This window comes from Dermacentor andersoni, chromosome 2 (assembly GCF_023375885.2).
Source record: "Dermacentor andersoni chromosome 2, qqDerAnde1_hic_scaffold, whole genome shotgun sequence".
Taxonomy (NCBI): domain Eukaryota; kingdom Metazoa; phylum Arthropoda; class Arachnida; order Ixodida; family Ixodidae; genus Dermacentor; species Dermacentor andersoni.
Genome location: NC_092815.1, coordinates 55,353,384 through 55,370,609, shown reverse-complemented (window position 1 = coordinate 55,370,609; position 17,226 = coordinate 55,353,384). Strand labels below are relative to the sequence as shown.

The following is a 17,226-nucleotide window of genomic DNA, read 5'->3' as shown; positions in this document are numbered from 1 at the left end:
GAATTGCTCTAGACTATTCTCTCTTCCATTATCGTCGTGGGTGCCACTGGTACTGTATAAATCTCTATAGAACTCTTCAGCCACTTGAACTATCTCATCCATATTAGTAATGATAACTTTCGAGTCACTCTAAGCCTAATAAACTTCATGTTTTTTGGGCGAACAAGTTTTTCTGACTGTTAGATTTTTCGGACTATTTTTCTGTCCCCGCGAGGCCGTATACCGGTCGACACGCTGAGTATACCACTATCCATGGCGATATGGCAGAGCATCTGCAAATAAACACAAATGCTACCCCATAACAACACGCAATGATGATAGGTATGATGCACCATCTCTCGCCCAACTGTGACAGCATTTTTTCATTTATGCCTCATGCAAATGCAGCTGCTGAGGCCAGGTTGGAACCTGCGACCTCAAGCTTGGCACAGCCTAACGCCATAGCCAGTAAGCTACCGCGGTAGGTGAAAGAGAGCCTCACTGTCATAGCAGAGCAGTAGCTGGACACCCTTGGAGTTGGGAAGAGTCACAATGGTGTGGGGGGTGATCTGACCCTGGTTCTGAAAGGCAACAAGATCAGCTTTGAGTGCCGCTGCTGGTTTTTACCGAAGTGTTACAAACTTATGCCAATGTGCAAACACAATCCAGATGTGGAAACACACAAAGGGAGAAAAGAAAAATGGGGGGGAGAAGGATTTGATCGTTTATAGAATTTTTTTTAACCTGGAACAAACAAAACACAGAAGAAAAAAAGATAAAGAAGACATGAACGCAAAAACTTAATCGTACTTTCTCAAAAATTAAAGGAACTTTTCTGGAGAAAAACGAACAAAAAGGAATGTGCAGATATTATCCAGCACTTCTAACAGTACTGAACCGTTAAGGAATGCATGCACAGCAATTTTATGTACCGGAAACACTAACATCTCTAGCTTAGCAAAACTGCAGAATCAAGAACAGTCAATATTGAACTGCGTAAGAGGCTCTCGTCACACATGTACAACATGGTACTTTGGAGTCTGTAGTGATTTACTTATATAGCGCAACTGTTTTATTGCGATAGCAATTACAGTAGAACCCCGCTGTTACGTTCCTCACTGCTGCGTTTTCCCGGCTGCTACGTCGTTTTCATCCGGTCCCAGCATAGCTTCCATAGGATCCAATGTATAAGGAACCCCGCTGTTACGTAGTAGCTGTGAAAACGTTCCCGCATGATGCGTCGCAACCCGAACCCGCCTGGGCTAAAGTAGGCAACGCGCTTCAACTGCCATTTTGACCTTTGACGAGTTTTGACCGGGCTTGGCTATGGAACTGGCTGCAAGAAGCCGCACGCCAGTTCGAGAGGCCGCCACTAGGTGGCCATTCGTGAGAAATGCTCTCACTATCATCACTGTGATTACGGTCCCCGAATGGTTTGTTGGACGGGTTGACTCACGGAGGAAGGAAACTCAGGAGAGGCCCTGACGTCACTCTTTGTGAAGCTATAGCTAAAGGGAAGCCGGAAGTTGGCGTTGCTCATGGCGTTGCTCGGCCTACCGGGCCAGCTCTCCTCTCGTTTACATTTCTCCCACGCCGCGCTGCGCGCAAGCGGGCTGCTCGGGCGCGCGCGCTCCGCAGCAATACTAAACAATCGTTAGCGCGTTAGCATGATTACGCCAAAGAGGGCAAAATTTCTCGCGGATATTCCTTCGTCCGTTGCCATTGCCGTGGCGCGGTGACCACAAGGAGCACGAGCCGCATGATGCCGGGGAGTTGCCAAATCCTAGCTTTGGAGAAGCCGTCGCGGCTCTGGACCTCCTTTGCAGGTACGTCATACTTCATAGCGACGCTGACAGCAGTGCGGCCTTCCAGGCTATTGAGAAACGCGTGGTGATTTCTAGAGAGTGAAAGAAACGGCAAGCCACCATTCTAGACTTTTTTCAGTTCTAAGCGCACTCTGTGGAAATAAATTGTCTATAGTTGAAGCTGCACTTTTTTCATTCATTTTCGGAGCTTTCCTCACTGTTCCGTTTTCCTGGCTGTTACGTTTTTTTTCCTCGGTCCGGTGAAAAACGTATGAACGGGGTTCCACTGTATACGGACACTCCAGGTGCATTTCTGCTGTTGCCATCGGTGTGAGGTTCCGCACGAGTGAGAGCATGTGAGGATGAGCCAGTGAACGCGGTTCAAACTCGCGTGCATGAGCGAGGACCACGGCCCGGATGTGTGCCCCCTCCTGTGGCGTGCGAGGCAGGGGGGTGAGGCGAGGGAGGAGGGGCGTTCTCCGACGGCTGCTACGGTGCCTCGATGTCCTCCTTGACCGCCGCTCCGTACAGAGTGGAGACAACCGCGACGTCTACTACGACGTTGACCATGCGAGTCGGGGATGCCGTATGGACGTGTCGCCGGCTCTCGTGTGCCTTGAAAGCGATCTGCAATGTGGCTAAAGTGTGCGCACGCGTGTGCCTAATCTTCAAAGCGATGTGCAATGTTTGCGGAGTGCACGTAGTGCCGTTAGCTTTGCATGTGCTGTGCTTTCGACGTTTCGTTCACGCTTATGCGAGACATACATGAGGGTCAATTCACTTGCTGCTGCCGCGATTCCTCACTTCAGAAATTTCAGAGAGAGTTTCTGCGCTCATTGAGTGAGATGTGTTCATGTTTACCTGTGTGCGCGTGACACAGTGCTGGTTAATTTAGTTGAAACATGTTGATGGGCCAGTTGCTTTGAAACCATTATGGAATGTGCAAGTGCGACTCAACAAGGACGTAGAAAGACGCACACACACGAAGACAGTGAGCGCTATTTCTGTGTGCTTATCATTTATCATTGTTAGTTTAGTTAGTAAGTGAATCTTTACAAGTTTATATGGCTGGTAAAACTACTACCCTTACTTTGTACGGCTATCTACTAATTTGCTATCGCAATCGGTGCTCTGCCTTTTGGGCAGAACTGCGAATTTTTTTTTTCTTTTTGGAAGCAACCAATTTCATATAAATGCCACAAGAAATTGCGGCTGCATCTACATTTGAAATTCAAGATACAACACATAGCTACACACAACTCCCTTTAATGACATGCGATGCTAACTGTGAGTTCAAATAGTTTTCATGCACAAGATAGCAACTTGCTTCATGAAACAAAGAGTGAATCTGATAGCTGCAGAGTGCAGCATGCCTGTGACCATGCATTTCAGCGTGTTCAGAGATAGCACTGATATTTCCCTGGTGTGCCCTGGTGTGCAAGCTACAAGTCTCAGCAAGCCAGAAACCAGCCACGGTGCTTACCCCTGCTGCACGATCCTGGAACTGCTCCACGACAGCACAAAAAGGAAAAGTATAGATAAAACATACATGCTTCCAATATGACAGATCACTACCATGATCATCAGTATATTTATTCTCACTGCTGCTGGTTGAAGGTCTCTCCCAGTGAAATCCAATTACCCCTGCCTTACTAAGGCAGCTATGCAGGAAAGACAAGGACACGTCAAACGTATAAAAATGACATCATGAGCCCTCCATAAGTAGTATCAGAGTCTTCAGTAAAGCAACACCATTCTACGTCCATGACATTCCTAATCTTATCACTCCATTTAATCCTGTACTGCCTTCGACAGCCCTTCCTTTCCTTTGACAGAACGATCCTGGTATATAACCAGTGGATAGCAGCTGGCCAGCAAGCCTTTATAAAATTTATAAACAGAATGCTGCTTTAGCAAATGCAAGTGAACAAGCTAGCATCGCTGTGTAGTGCATATGCTTCATGTTTTCAAGAAAACTCGGAACACAGAGTAACGTGAGAAGGCTGACTTACATGGGAAGGAATGTAAACATCATAAACAGCTCCAGAGTCCAAATCCACTGCGTGAAATCCTTGGCATGATCCGTACACCACCTGGCATGAATTTAGACACATAATTTAACTCTTTCGTTACCACGAGAAAATGGTCATATTTTATAGGTCTCGGCAAAAAATTATTTACCCCTACAAATAATACTCCAGCACACATTGCAGCACAGCATATTGCATACAGTCAAACCCGGCTATATTGAATTCGCAAGAAAACGCCTATCAGTTCGATATAGAGCATGATTCGATATAAGCCTGCTAAATAATTGAATGTCATAAAAGCACATACCATTTACAAAATCATTTTATTGAAGAAACTGGCTTAGTTTCGCATAAATTAGTCCTGCATTTTCTTCTGCTTGGGCAATTTCGCTGCCTGCGACGCACGCACTTCCCCACGTTGTCTAAGGAGTCGGAGCAGCTGAGGCCGCAACCTTCCGTATTCGCGCAGAAGCACCGGACTAATGCGAGTGCACCAATCACTTCAGAGGATGTGGGCAAAGGACCGTAGTTGCTTTCCTCAATGTGCCTACTTTCATTTGTGCTCGGTACGATGTCGGCGATGTAGTCTTTGTATTCGGGCTCTCCTGTGGTCGCGACACCATAATCTGCACTCACAAACTCGTCCACCGTTGATTCGAATGTCCCGGAAATTTTGACAGCTCGCTCCAAACTTCGGCAACACCGGCAACGGCTTCGTCGCATTCATCAGAATTCGCAGTCATCACCGAGCACGCGGAAACCGGCACGTATGAAAACGCCTCGCATACGGCCGTGCGTATGCGTCGGGCGCCATGGGCACCGGGTTGCGAGTCTGGCCACTTTAGCCCTAATCGTGCCGAGAGTGCTCCTCGGAATTTTGCATGCTGCGGGGACATCCAACTTCTCATCGCGTTCTACGCGATTTATGATTTCGAGCTTTACGACGAAAGGCGAATTCTGCCGCTTCATCACGGCAACACTGCGGGAGAAGGCCCACAAGGCGCAAACACGATAAACCAGAAAAGCAGCCAGACAACTCGCACTTTCGCCATCTTGCACGAAGAGGGCACAAGAGCCTCTGATTGGCTGTCTGAGCAAGCGCTGTAAGCGGGCCAGGATCATTTTTTGCTGGGGAGTGTCGATAGATAGTGATCTAAAAAAAGGAAGGACGCTTGATTCTGCAACCCGTGAGGGAGCACAGCGAAGCGTCGTAAGGGGAGAGGGAGTGGGAAGTGAAAGATGATAGATAAAGAGGGAGGATGTAGCCTAATACACTCCACTATGTGCGACAGGGGGAGTGTCGACGGCTCGCCCGAACAGCCCGAGGCAGTACGGTCACGGTAGGGAGAGCGGTTGGATGGAGCCGTGCCGCCGGGTTTCCCCGCTACCATGAGGGAGAGCGAACTTCTGGGGGCACTTTTCCGCAGCTTGATGTTCGATATATCGGGAGTCACTGCAATATTTGTTCGATGTAAGCGTAATTTTTGCTATATATACTCATAGTAACTATACCGTGACCAGAAATTGTTCGATATATAGAATAATTCGATGTAAACGGGTTCGATATAGTCGGGTTCGACTGTATAATGTAATGCTCTTTCCACAAACATGTTGCCAAACAAGATAAAACAAAAATTCTAGTAAGTGCCATTTTTGCTGCCAGTTGATAAAAACAACAATAAAAAGACATTAAACCTACAAAAACATTAATATCAAAGGAAATTCAGAATATACATTTAAAAGATAAGTAACCCAGGAATAACCTGAAAGAAAAAATTAAAAAAGAAAGATGCTCAGTACACTGCTATTCTTCGGATACAAACTGAGACCAGTTCATTGCTCAGGCCACGCGGTGAAGCAGTCCCTCGATTTTGTGAAGCATAGGCGCACTCGGCACTTTTCCCACAAAACGTCTGGTTTTTGTTCAACTTGGCGGTCCTCGCGACACATTTTGCAGTTCTGGAGGTAGTCCGATGAGAAGTCCAAAGAATGTACTTCATCAGTTTGTCTCGAATCATACACCTAATTCCAGGACCGATCACTCTCAGCATAGCGGGGCAACTACAACGCTATGCATCCAAGCATATCTGTTTGCATTTTTGCACATTGTCTTTATCACCTCTGCAGAGAAGAAGAGTAGAAAGAAATCCCGCGCCTTTGTAAACTGTCTTGCGCTGTTCTGTAGTGCTGGGCCGAGATGTGCGACTGGCTGCCTTCTTGGCGTGAACGGAAGTTGCATTGCTATTGATGTCAGAACATCATGACCAAGCGAAGTGTACACCCTGAAGATAAACAGTACAGCTCCCAGATCGTGCTAAAATATCGTCAGATAAGTGTGCACAAGGAAGAAGAGCACTCAAGGCCATAAGGGAAACTCGCCGGTGAACAGCTGCAGATGCCCCAGGCTCACTCAAAACATTGTCGCCGTAAGAGCTTGAATCTGCTTTGCTGTCAACTTCTTAATCATAACTTAAGTCCTTATAAATAAATTCAAGTGCAGGTGCAGCATAGTTTCAAGTGCGACGCTTTTCTCATGATGCAGCCGCGCAGGACGACGCCACGGGAGCGACTTTCAATAACTGCGCAGTGACACCGGCAGTGCCCCTTGCCTGGATTTTACGAGAGAAGCGAAACCGAAACTCTTGGAAACTGGTTGAAAATGCCAGGTCCATGTTGCACATGCGGCGGACTTTCAGAAATAAACTTTGGCGGAATAAAACGATTCGGATTCCAAATCAAAGCTCATTAATGAGCAGCTGGCGTCATTCTTGGGTAATTATCAATGCTCAGTGCTGTCGGACAGCACAGCCGGTGATATAATTTAATTCTTGACCTGCCGGGAGTCATTTAATTAAAAAAATTTTATGCTAGTGTGGCGTAATCGTGAGCAGCACGCTTTCTTCTCGAGCGTGGCCGGGGGTGACAGCCACACCCCTTTTCGCTACAACATATGCACATTAGTTCGCAAAGAGGTCCCCACAAAAATCACAACTTTGCCAGAGCGGGAAAATTTAAACTGATCCTGAAAGTGCAGTGCCTGTACTAACTATTGGATGGCCTCAAGTGGATAAGAAATGGCTCCAACTTGTCGAAATCTGCAATCCAAAGCATCGATCACCGGTGATCGATTTGAATAAGCATGGTAACGAAAGAGTTAAATACTCCATGGTTTGAGGTACGGGGCACAAGATATAGAAGCCGACAGCATGTACAAGACGCACAAAAGCCACTCACGGGCAACTCATGACCAGACGTGCACAACTCCTAGAGTAATGCTTTTAGAATCTACATGCCCTAATTACCAACATAAGAACTTGTAGGCCAGTCAAGCAAGCAAAGTTACCGTATTTACACGATTGTAAGTCGACCCCCCCATATCGCGTGACAGGAGGGGGAAAAAAAAAAAAAAAGGAGAGCATACCCGAGGGCGCATTCGATAGCGAAAATTTATTAGTAGCTGACATGGTCACTGGACTACTCGTTTTCACTAGTGCTGTCATCGTCATCGTTGGTACGGTCCCACATCGCATCGTTGTCCAGCGAAATTTCACATTTGGCAAACGGCCACACCACGACATTTTGTGGAAAAGCAGCCCACGCTGAATGCACCCAACCACATGCAGCTGTCAGGGAGGCTCTTTTGGCAGGTCCGGTTGGCGTAATTTCGCGGTCTTGTGCCGCCAGCCACCCGTACTCACGGCAGAGCAGGTCCTTCAAAGGCGAAGATCCGGGCTTGTTTCATGACTATGTCGCACTTCAGTGGAAGGGACCAATCATGCATTTCAGCGACGTACGCCGCAAGCTTAGCCTACAGTTCCAGAAAGCATCCAGACTTTGGCACGTGGGAAATTCCTCACTTGCCGTCACAGGTGAAAATTTCGCTTTGCTGCAGTCGCCACTCTTGCACCACCTGTTGAGAAACAACGAACTTGCAGCCCGCTGCGCAGTGATTTGTTTCTTCAGCGTAAAGGATGGCAGCCCTCTTGAACGCTGCTGTGAACGAGTGCTGAATGATTAGTGGGCCTGGAGCACTCATGACGACTGAGGAGCATAGAAGTAGCACGTAGCCGGCAGTCAAGTGGAATGCGTCAAATCAATGCCTTGCGTCAAATTAGAGAAAGCTAAGCGCAACAGGGAAAGATTAACCCATGAGCGGTGTCAGCTCTTCCATGAACTACCGATACTCACTGCAAGCGCCGCCGTTCTGAGGGTGCCACTGCGAATGGAACAGCGGTGCTTCCATCAACTCCATCAACCGGCAATATGCCAAGCTGTGACATTGTGTCCTTCTGCAAGGCAGCAGACGAGCGGAGTGGCTGCAGCATATCTGATTGTTGCTATCCGATTGGTGCCAGGATTTGAGCGTTTGCAGTCGTCACTTTACACCGGAGGATTACTACCACAATAGCGTTTCGCATGCCTGGTATTCCAGTAAGGGCAAATGGACTGATCTTGACCGTTTGATTGTGCCGTTTCACAGGATGAGCAGAGGCATGAATGTCAATGGTCTGCACGGTGCAGCCACCCGGTGGCAAGAGGTCAACAAAACACAGTGGCTGTAACAAAGTCTATGCTACTTTGCTGCTGGTGTAAATTTTCCTCAGGAGCGTAATCATAAACACATTGTTTTTGTAAATGTTTAAAATGTTTTGCACTTTGTTAGAGCAATATTAGCTCTTTGTTTGGCTGGTTAAGTTCTGCGTCACCAGGTGGCTGGACCATGCAGACCGATCAGGCTGCTCACGTACGTCTACGCTAAAGCTCCATCAGCTTGAGTTTGTCTCCACCCATCTGTTGAAATGCCCATCCCGCCTGTGGTTACCGAAATACCAGACACACTCGGCACAGCGACAGAATGCTCGCAATGCTTCGCTGCTTCGATAGCTCCCGCTTGGTGTCAACTGCCAAGCTGCAGGTGGAAAGGTTGGAGAGGCTTCGCACGCTTGCTCCTAGACCACCGGAAGTAGGCGACACGACGTGCCATCATGAAGCAGAGCCAGTGAAGGCAGAGTTTAGCCCCGATCACTCAGCGAACGAGTGGAGCAGAAAATACATGACTATGGAGGAGGGTAACTCTTAATCGTCCATAGCTTTCTTAATATGAGACGCTTCACACAAATTGTGGAGCGAATGATAAACTGTAGCTGCACCCTACGCATCTCTAAATTTGTCTGAACCGTTTCAGGGGCCCTTTAAGCTTGAAAAAATATCACGTTCATAATATTGGCCTACTTGACGTGCTTTGGAATAATACATTTCAGTTCAAACATTAGGAATCCCCAGGTCATCAATCTTTCTGCCTTCTTAGACCTAAAAATATGTCTGTCTTTTCCTCTTCCTCACCCTTTTGCTAGACAAGGGCTTTTACATTGTCTATTCACTCCATGCAGATCAGCTTGCTGGTGGTTACACATGCTTAAAAATCATCGCTGATGTGTTTTCTTACTCTCTCTACTGGTGCATGATACTGTGAGCTGACAATCACTACATTTTAACAGAATGCAGAAAGCGCCCACCTTGAGGCGAATGTTTTCCTCGATGGTCATGTCCACCACCAAAGGTTTGTGGATCAGCTCGGGAAAAGACTTGAACGCCATGAACTTGTGGTATGGCTTGGGTGCCCAGGCATAGATCTCGATGCTGTCCCTCAACGCTATCACCAGAAACTTGATGCGCTCGTACTTCACTGCAAGGGGGAAATGACAAAACACTGGTTCAATACCTTTAGGCCATGGATGCTTTGCAAGTTAAAAGCAGCACACAACCAAAAAAGGCACTCTCATGCATCAGGTGACCTGGTTCTCCAGACGGAGCCACATTAAACAACTGGGCAGCCTTGTGTCGCTAGATTATTACAACTTATATTCACGTCACTTTTTATTTTTCAACAGCTGTGCATGCTCGTGTTAATTATGTGAAAACAAGGTTTTATTCAGATGTGGGCAGCTGACACAACCGAACTTTCAAGCCAACAATTCAGTGTCTGGCTGAGCAGCATGCATGCGCACTGAAACTACTGACCAAATAGTCCATGCAGGAAAAAATAGGAAACTGGCTCTAATAACAGCCAAAAGCAATCAACACGCCAGCTTATGAGCTATTAACATTCAAACTGCCCAGAAATAGACCAACAGGTTCATGCAGCTCAACAGAGCACAAGAGTAATGGGAAAGAATACATAAAATTAGAAATCAATTCCTTTGATTAAACACGCATTCCAAAAAGCAGAAATGGCCAGAACCGAAAGGAAATGACAGACTGGGGGAAAGGATGCCAAGAAACGGGATCAAAGCGCTAGTTACCGTTGCCACTCCAAATTCGAAAGGTATTTTCCCACTCCTTTAGATCGTGTTGGGGAATTGACCACACCACTGCGCTCAGCGAGTCACGGGGAGGGGGGCAGAGAAGGCCCCCGGGGAGTGAAGAGAAAGCCAGGGGGAGGGGAGCAGAAGAAAGAAGAGAAGAAAAGAAAAAAAAAAAAAATAGTCAGAAAGCTGCTGCTGAGGCCTTGCACAGAGGCACACATTCAGGTCATACTAGAGAAATGTTAGATTACCCCTAGCAGTGCTGTAACATGCACAATCAAAACGATAGGCGGGTGTGAATGTTGGCACTCCCTTCTAATGCACAGGTAATAAAAAAGACCTATGCCGTAAGTGAAGGAATGTGACAAGACAAGTACCACAGCCATTGCCTATGGAGAGCTTCACCCTGACATAAAATATGCATTACAGTTCCAGTTATATTACTGTGATGCTGAGATTTGAATTGGGGGCTGTAGCACTCATAGCAACATGTGAGGTTGTGTTCAAGAACACATTAGCACTGATACAGAGTCGACTGAGTGATTGAACACGCCAAAGTAACACCTCGACTACGATGAATACTGTGGTGCAGGGGCCCTGGATTGATTTTGACCACCTGTGGCTCTTATAACTAGCGCCGAAATTCAAGTACAAGAGAATTCTGCCTGCCCTTGCCTCAGTGAAGCTGCCATGGTCGAAAATTAAGCCTGCGACCTTCATGCACAATGTTGCACAGCTTTCGCTATAAAACAGTGCTAAAAAAGCAGGAACAAACAGTTATGTTGATGTCAATAATCTTCGCATTAGCAGGTACAGTAAAACCTTGTTAATTCGAACTCGGTTTATATGAAATCCCGTGTAATTCTAAGGTTTTTGATGGTACCAACATTTGCCATGCAAATTTTACTGCATAACATGAACAGCCAGTATACCTCTACTTCGCCAGTTTTCAACTGTGGTCTCAGAGATTTGGAACTCCTCGGAGATGCATGCGGCGCTATTTGCAATTCTCGAAAGCTACGTTTCATTGGCAGAGCAGTAACTAGGTGCCACCAGTTCACAACTTTGTGTTACCGGTGCTTCATTGCACCCTGTGATTTGCTTTCTACACTATGCTAGTCTATGAGGGTAACTTTAGTTGATAGAGTAACAATGAGGTGCCACTATGCCACAATTTTCTGTTTCTGGTTTTTGCAATTTTCTGGTTCCATTTCCTTCGTTTCTTTGTGCGTTGTCTTTCCATTATAGAATTGATGCATCGGCGGTATCATCATAGCGTGTGTTGGCGATGGCTACTTGTCCTGTGCCGCAAGTGGACGTGTTTGTACTGTGCTGATGACTTTGTTACTGACTACGTGCAGGCTGTCGGTGTTAGGATGCCCCAAGTAGAAAACTGATTCCGTGTCAAAAGGTAGGCCTACTCAAGGAGGCCACAATATGGACGAGCTCCAAAAAACAGCCGACTCAAAAGCACAAGGTGCCTTTGTCAACCCTTTCGACAAAACTGAGAAACAAGGCACAGATGCTCAAAGCCTATCGCAAAAGTCAATCGACAAAGCGGACAAGGATTCGTTTTCCTACAATTCCGGAGGTTGAAGACTCCTTCATAAAGTAGCAACAGCATGCAAATGCAGCACACCTGCCTGTTAATGGCACAGTGTGGCGCGAAAAGGCCATGGAACTTGCACAGTGGCAGGGCCATGCAGACTTTAAGTGCAGCAATGGCTGGCTGTCCTGATTTAAAGACCACAACAACATCATGTTCCTGACAGCGTCCAGCATTAGCAGGAGTGGCGACACTAAAATTGGCTTTGCAGCGTGATCAGTATGTGGAAGACCATGTTTATAACAAGGATGAGGCAGCATTATTTTACGAAAAGCTATCAACGAATACTTTTGCCCCCAAAGGATGCGGTCGTCATGGGAACAGAAACAATCCAAGGACAGAATAACTGCCTTTTCTGGCACAAATATTTCTGGCAGTCGCAAGATTCCACTGCTGATAACAGGTAAAGTTGAGATGCCTCAGACCCCAAAGGATGCAGTTTTCATGGGAAATGAAACAATCCAAGGTCAGAATAACTGCCCTTTTAGGCACAATTATGTGTGGCAGTCACAAGATTCCACTGCCGATAATAGGTAAAGTTGAGATGCCTCAGTGCTTCACAAATGCAAGACTCCCTCCTCTAAGGATGTGCTCTACAAAAATAACAAGGCCTAGATGACGGCAGCGCTGTTCGAGAAGTACGTGCAGCATCTTGACTGCAGGTTTGCTGCCACGAGATGGAAAGTTGTTTTTGTTGTGGATAACTGCCGAGCCGACACTTACATCCAGAACACGAAAGCAGTTGGGCTTGTCTTTCTATTACCGAATGTCACAGCAGTATCGCAGCCTATGGATCAAGGAGCACCGTATTTACTAATTGGTCGAATTGAACGAATTGATCTTTGTGCAGCCTCTCGCTTCAACGCGAACGAATTGACAAGAATACAGCACAGTGCACCTAAATGCGTAGCCTGTCTCCATTGCAGATTGCTTTCAAGATGGGGGAGGCAAGGCCACGCCGTATGCAGCAGCCGCCGTAGTAGAAGGCCTCTCCTGTTTGCGCCAGTCCTGCACGCAAGTTTTGGAACTCTGAATGCCTGTGATGCGGCTCGATTTCTGTCCATCTCCACGCATGTGATCACTTTCTTTTTAATTGCAGCATTGTGATGAACTCGGCGTTTCATTGCAGTGGGCACTTCCATGCTGATAGAGCAAACACAGAAAACGGGAAGATGGACACTGGACTAATCTAAGCACACATACTATCACACATGGAGGAATCTACGGCAGCTAGGCTCGAAGTATGTACAAGGCAGCCATTTTGTAATGCCGATGGCGATATGGTAACGCAGATTTAGGGTCATACTTGATTTTAATGTGCATGCAATTTTTGGACTCGTTTAATCGAAAAAAAAAAAAAAAAAAGAAAAGTAGGCGTTAGATTCAAGTAAATGCGGTAACTCTGCATGTGAGGAAGCTTTATTGCTACCATTTGCTAAGAAGAATACTGCTGTACTGTGACAACGGCAGACAATATTCTGTAAACCTTCTGGGTAACATTTGCCTAATCGTGTATGCCTGGAAGCAGATGCAGGGCAATATGATCAGGCGTTGCTTTAAGCACGCTGGGTTTTTCAAGCAACAAGATAGTTCTGGAAATGATCCATACGATGGTTGTGATGACATGACGGATGCCAAATGAACCCTGGATGATAAGGGAGAAGCACCGTGTGCACGCACGAACGACTTTGGCAAACATGACGAGAGTGGGTGCAACGGTATAAACATGGCGGACTATCTGAGAGCTGAACTTGATGCACAAACATTTTATGCAGACTTGGAAGGAGAGATCTGCGACAGTGAGCCGTCCAACAAAGATGGAGGCGATGTTCAGGCTGTCCGAGCACCAGTTTAGCTACAGTGGTCGAGTCACTTAATGTTCCATGCAGTTTTGACGAGCGCAGCGGTGCAACAGTGAAAAGCAGCGCACTGTTAGCCAACTGGAGGACATGACTTATGGTGCAGCGAATTACCATGAAAAGCTGTCGTGCATCGATGACTACTTAAAGTGAACGTTTCACAGGCGAAATGAAGTAGCAGTGTTGATGCGGTGACGTCTAGCATTTATTTAAAGTTTTTGATCCATTTTTGATCATTGCAAAACCTGGTTAATTGAAAGATTTTTCGCGGTTAGAGGGACTTCCATTGAACGAGGTTCTACTGTACATATCTAACAGCCACATGGACGCAATAAGATTGTTGAACTTTGGTTGAAGCAGGCCTTAATGTGTGCTGCTAGCATGTTGAGAGGGCCCCGGCCATATCTCAGCATGAGAAATGTAGCAAAAGTAAAAACATGAGTGCCAAGCTAAAAGTGCTGCATGTATGTGCTATCTATATACTTCCTTCCCATTCCAATTAAGCTGTCAGTGCCTGCTAATGACTAAATCAAGCGGCTGAATGCTTATCACCATATTAATTCCACTACCTACAGTTTGGCCACTCATACCCAGCACTAAAGACATTATGGAAGCTTTCACGAAGTGGTGCAGTCAACACCCCACCTGATGCAACAACGCCAAGTGGCAGTGGCAAAAAAAAATATGCTTTTACTACATCATGCGCAACTTCTAGGGAAGGACAGCAACCTGCCCTTCCTTTACCATAAAAACTCAGGAAGCAGACAGTTGCATGAACATAAAGGAGGAAGAATGGCACCAGCTGCAGTAAGGAAATGCTTACTTCCTGGCTCACAATGACATATAGCCCAGCCAGTAAACAGCATATTGCGCCTTGCCCTTTTATACACCGTACAACGTGCATCAGGCACATGAGCCAACATAGGGGGGGAAAAGAAAGAACTGGGCTCACCTATCTTGAAGTGAACTGCACCATGGAGGTCCCCGACGTTTATCCAGCCATTGCGCTTTTCAACTTGCTGCAAGCAATGCAAAATGAAATGAGCACTTCTAATTCCAGAGGCTGCAAGGTTGATCTATTCATGAGACTTTAAAATTCCTAAGCACACCTGGAATGTGAAAGACTTTGCAGTGGAAGACTGCAGATCAATTTTGACCACCTGGAGCTTAACATGCACTGAAAGTATGGTACAAGTATTTTTGCATTCTGCCCCCATTGGAATGCGGCTGCACGGCCCGAGAACACATCCGCGACATTCTGCTCAGCAGCGAAATGCCGTGGCCACTGAGCCACTGTGCTAGGACGGAGGCCTTGAAGAGACTGCGCTACTGCTGAAGGCAAGAAATGGTGGTCTTAGTTTAAAGGGGCCCTGAACCACTTTTTATCGAAGTGGAGAAAGACATTTCAAGTGAAGGTAGGTTATTTCAGAACCACTTTGCCGTAAGAAGTACTTCAAAAGTACTGTGATCCATAAATCGATATCTTTTTTTCTTGAAAAAAGTAATCTAGAAAGCTTAAGGTGTCACTAGTATTGTCTATTACAAATATTCAGAAAAAAATAATCCTCAAAGCAGCTTTCGTCGCTGCAGTTTTAAAACGAGTTTTTCTAAATGTGTAAATTTGCCAAAATGTGTAGAAAAAAAAAATTATTGAAAGATTTCAAAAGATTCCATTTTGTTCAAGGAATGATTCTCAATGGACTGCCCAAGCTGTATAGGTTAGGCCTCCTCCTAATACTCGACGTTGCTCTGTGGCAATTGCTTCAAGCTTTCTCTTTTTTTCAGCTCTGGAGCTGACCAGCACTCTGTCTCTGCTTGTGAAATGCTGGCCTTAGACGCTTAACCCACAAGCCTTCTCATCTGGGCGTATCTTCTCGATACCGAAAACAAGGCTGGGCAACAGGCGAAAAAATGGAATGCCACAAGTTGCATTTCCAACAATCCAAGCTTCAGTTTGTTTCGCAGGCAATCCGAACTTATCTGGCACATTTTTGTCCACTTCTTTTTTTCTTTTTCGCATGTTTTTGAATACTCTCAAAAGGTCTCCAATTACCAGAAAGCGGGAAAAACACTTTATAAAGAGTGAATTGACTCTGCGTTAGGCTCCACTTCCACTTTATGGCCACATATTGAAAATGGCATTCGTAGGCGCTTTGAATGGAAAATGCGTGTCACCACTAGGTAACAAAAACTCATTTTAAAATATCTATTTCACAGATAATAAGCAAACTTAGTGAGGAGCTTTATATGCTTGGGAATCTAAAACAAACAAAATTAGGAAAGGTCTGAATGTAATTTCTTGTGCCCATAATGAAACATTATTTCCAGCAGATTACTTAATGTGAATGGCAAATTTACCAAGCGCTGTACTGGTGCAAGTAGCTTGGTAGCCCAAGTATGCTATACAACTGGCGTGATTTGCAGTGCAATGACCATGAGACTATACTCACGGACAACTCATGTGTTACTGTGCCAAGTATTTCGGCACTGTTTGACAGCCCTTTTGCTTTCTTGGGACAGATATAGATTCAGCATAGCTTCCATCTGCGACGGTTTCGCATTGGCACTACAGTCGCCGACCAATTTTTCGGACTCAAAAAATTCGGACATGCTCGATTATTCGGTCCGCTTCGCGGCACCGCCAACTCTCCCCATAGACGATAATGTATAAGAACTGCCGAAAGTTCGGACACCTTGCAACCTCTCGTCCGATTTTTCGGACACTCCTTGAGCCAATTCGATCGAGAGCACCATGCACCGACTTTCACCACTGCATGGTTCAACTTGCTGAACGACATTTTTGTATTGAACGGAGCCTCCTTGCTGCCCCATGAAGTGGTGCTACTGCAAATCCCCGCTAATCATCATCGTTTCTGCCCGGTTCGATAGAGTGGCTCTACAGCAGTTCTGGTTTCAGCTTAGTAAGCCATGTCAAGACAATCCAGCAACTGATTTGTTTCTTCGCGCACGACGCTGCGCGTAGGCCATGTTTTTCGTTTGTGCAAATGGTGTCGGCGTGATGTGTCGACGTTGCGGTGATCCAACGTGGCATACGGAAACATCGCGTCAACTGTCTAATGGCGCAGACAGCGCTGGGGAATGCCGACAAGCGGGTGCCGAGAGGCCTGGGATTTGACGCCTACCGACGCGCTCCCTACTGACGCCGAATATGTTCTGCCGAGACCTGCGCAGTGGTTGCACTGAGATTCCGGACACCGTCTTATTTCAGTTTTACAGCTGCTGACACTGCTGTACTGACATGCGCAGAACTCGACGACGGCAAGATCATTCGTCAGGTTTCTGCTGCACCGCCGGACGATGAGTCGGAAGATGACGTACCATGTGCTACGCTGCCATCGCATGCAGAGCGTGTATACAAGCAGTGACTGTGCTTTCAGCCACCGTACGACCCTCTCCGAGATTCAGGCTTATCTGATTGCGTGTAAACAGAACAGCGCGCAATGGTGCATTCATGATTTTTTCAAGCCTACTGCCGAGCCAGAATAAGTGCGTAGAAATCAAGGATTTTTTTTTTTCTTAGTCTGCTTTTTCGGACACCTGTTTATTCGGACATTTCCACAGTCCCCGTGAGGTCCGAATAAATGGTTGGCGACTGTAATGCGGAAGAGAAATTCAATAATA

At 46.3% G+C, this 17,226-nt stretch overlaps 1 protein-coding gene across 6 annotated transcripts in view; it reads right to left on the bottom strand.

The window, feature by feature from the left end:
* msn (serine/threonine-protein kinase msn) overlaps positions 1 to 17,226 on the bottom strand; it is a 115,042-nt gene that overhangs the window by 13,964 nt on the left and 83,852 nt on the right. For 3 of the 6 annotated variants that reach the window (XM_050189269.3, XM_050189271.3, XM_050189274.3), the window contains 6 exons: positions 14,537 to 14,603; positions 10,117 to 10,185; positions 9,331 to 9,500; positions 3,797 to 3,877; positions 3,268 to 3,288; positions 482 to 560 (listed from right to left, as the gene is read on the bottom strand). In XM_050189269.3, coding sequence (XP_050045226.1) covers positions 482 to 560; positions 3,268 to 3,288; positions 3,797 to 3,877; positions 9,331 to 9,500; positions 10,117 to 10,185; positions 14,537 to 14,603 — 487 coding nt within the window. The remainder of the gene's footprint in view (positions 1 to 481; positions 561 to 3,267; positions 3,289 to 3,796; positions 3,878 to 9,330; positions 9,501 to 10,116; positions 10,186 to 14,536; positions 14,604 to 17,226) is intronic. The other 3 variants (XM_050189270.3, XM_050189272.3, XM_050189273.3) reach the window with 3 other exon arrangements.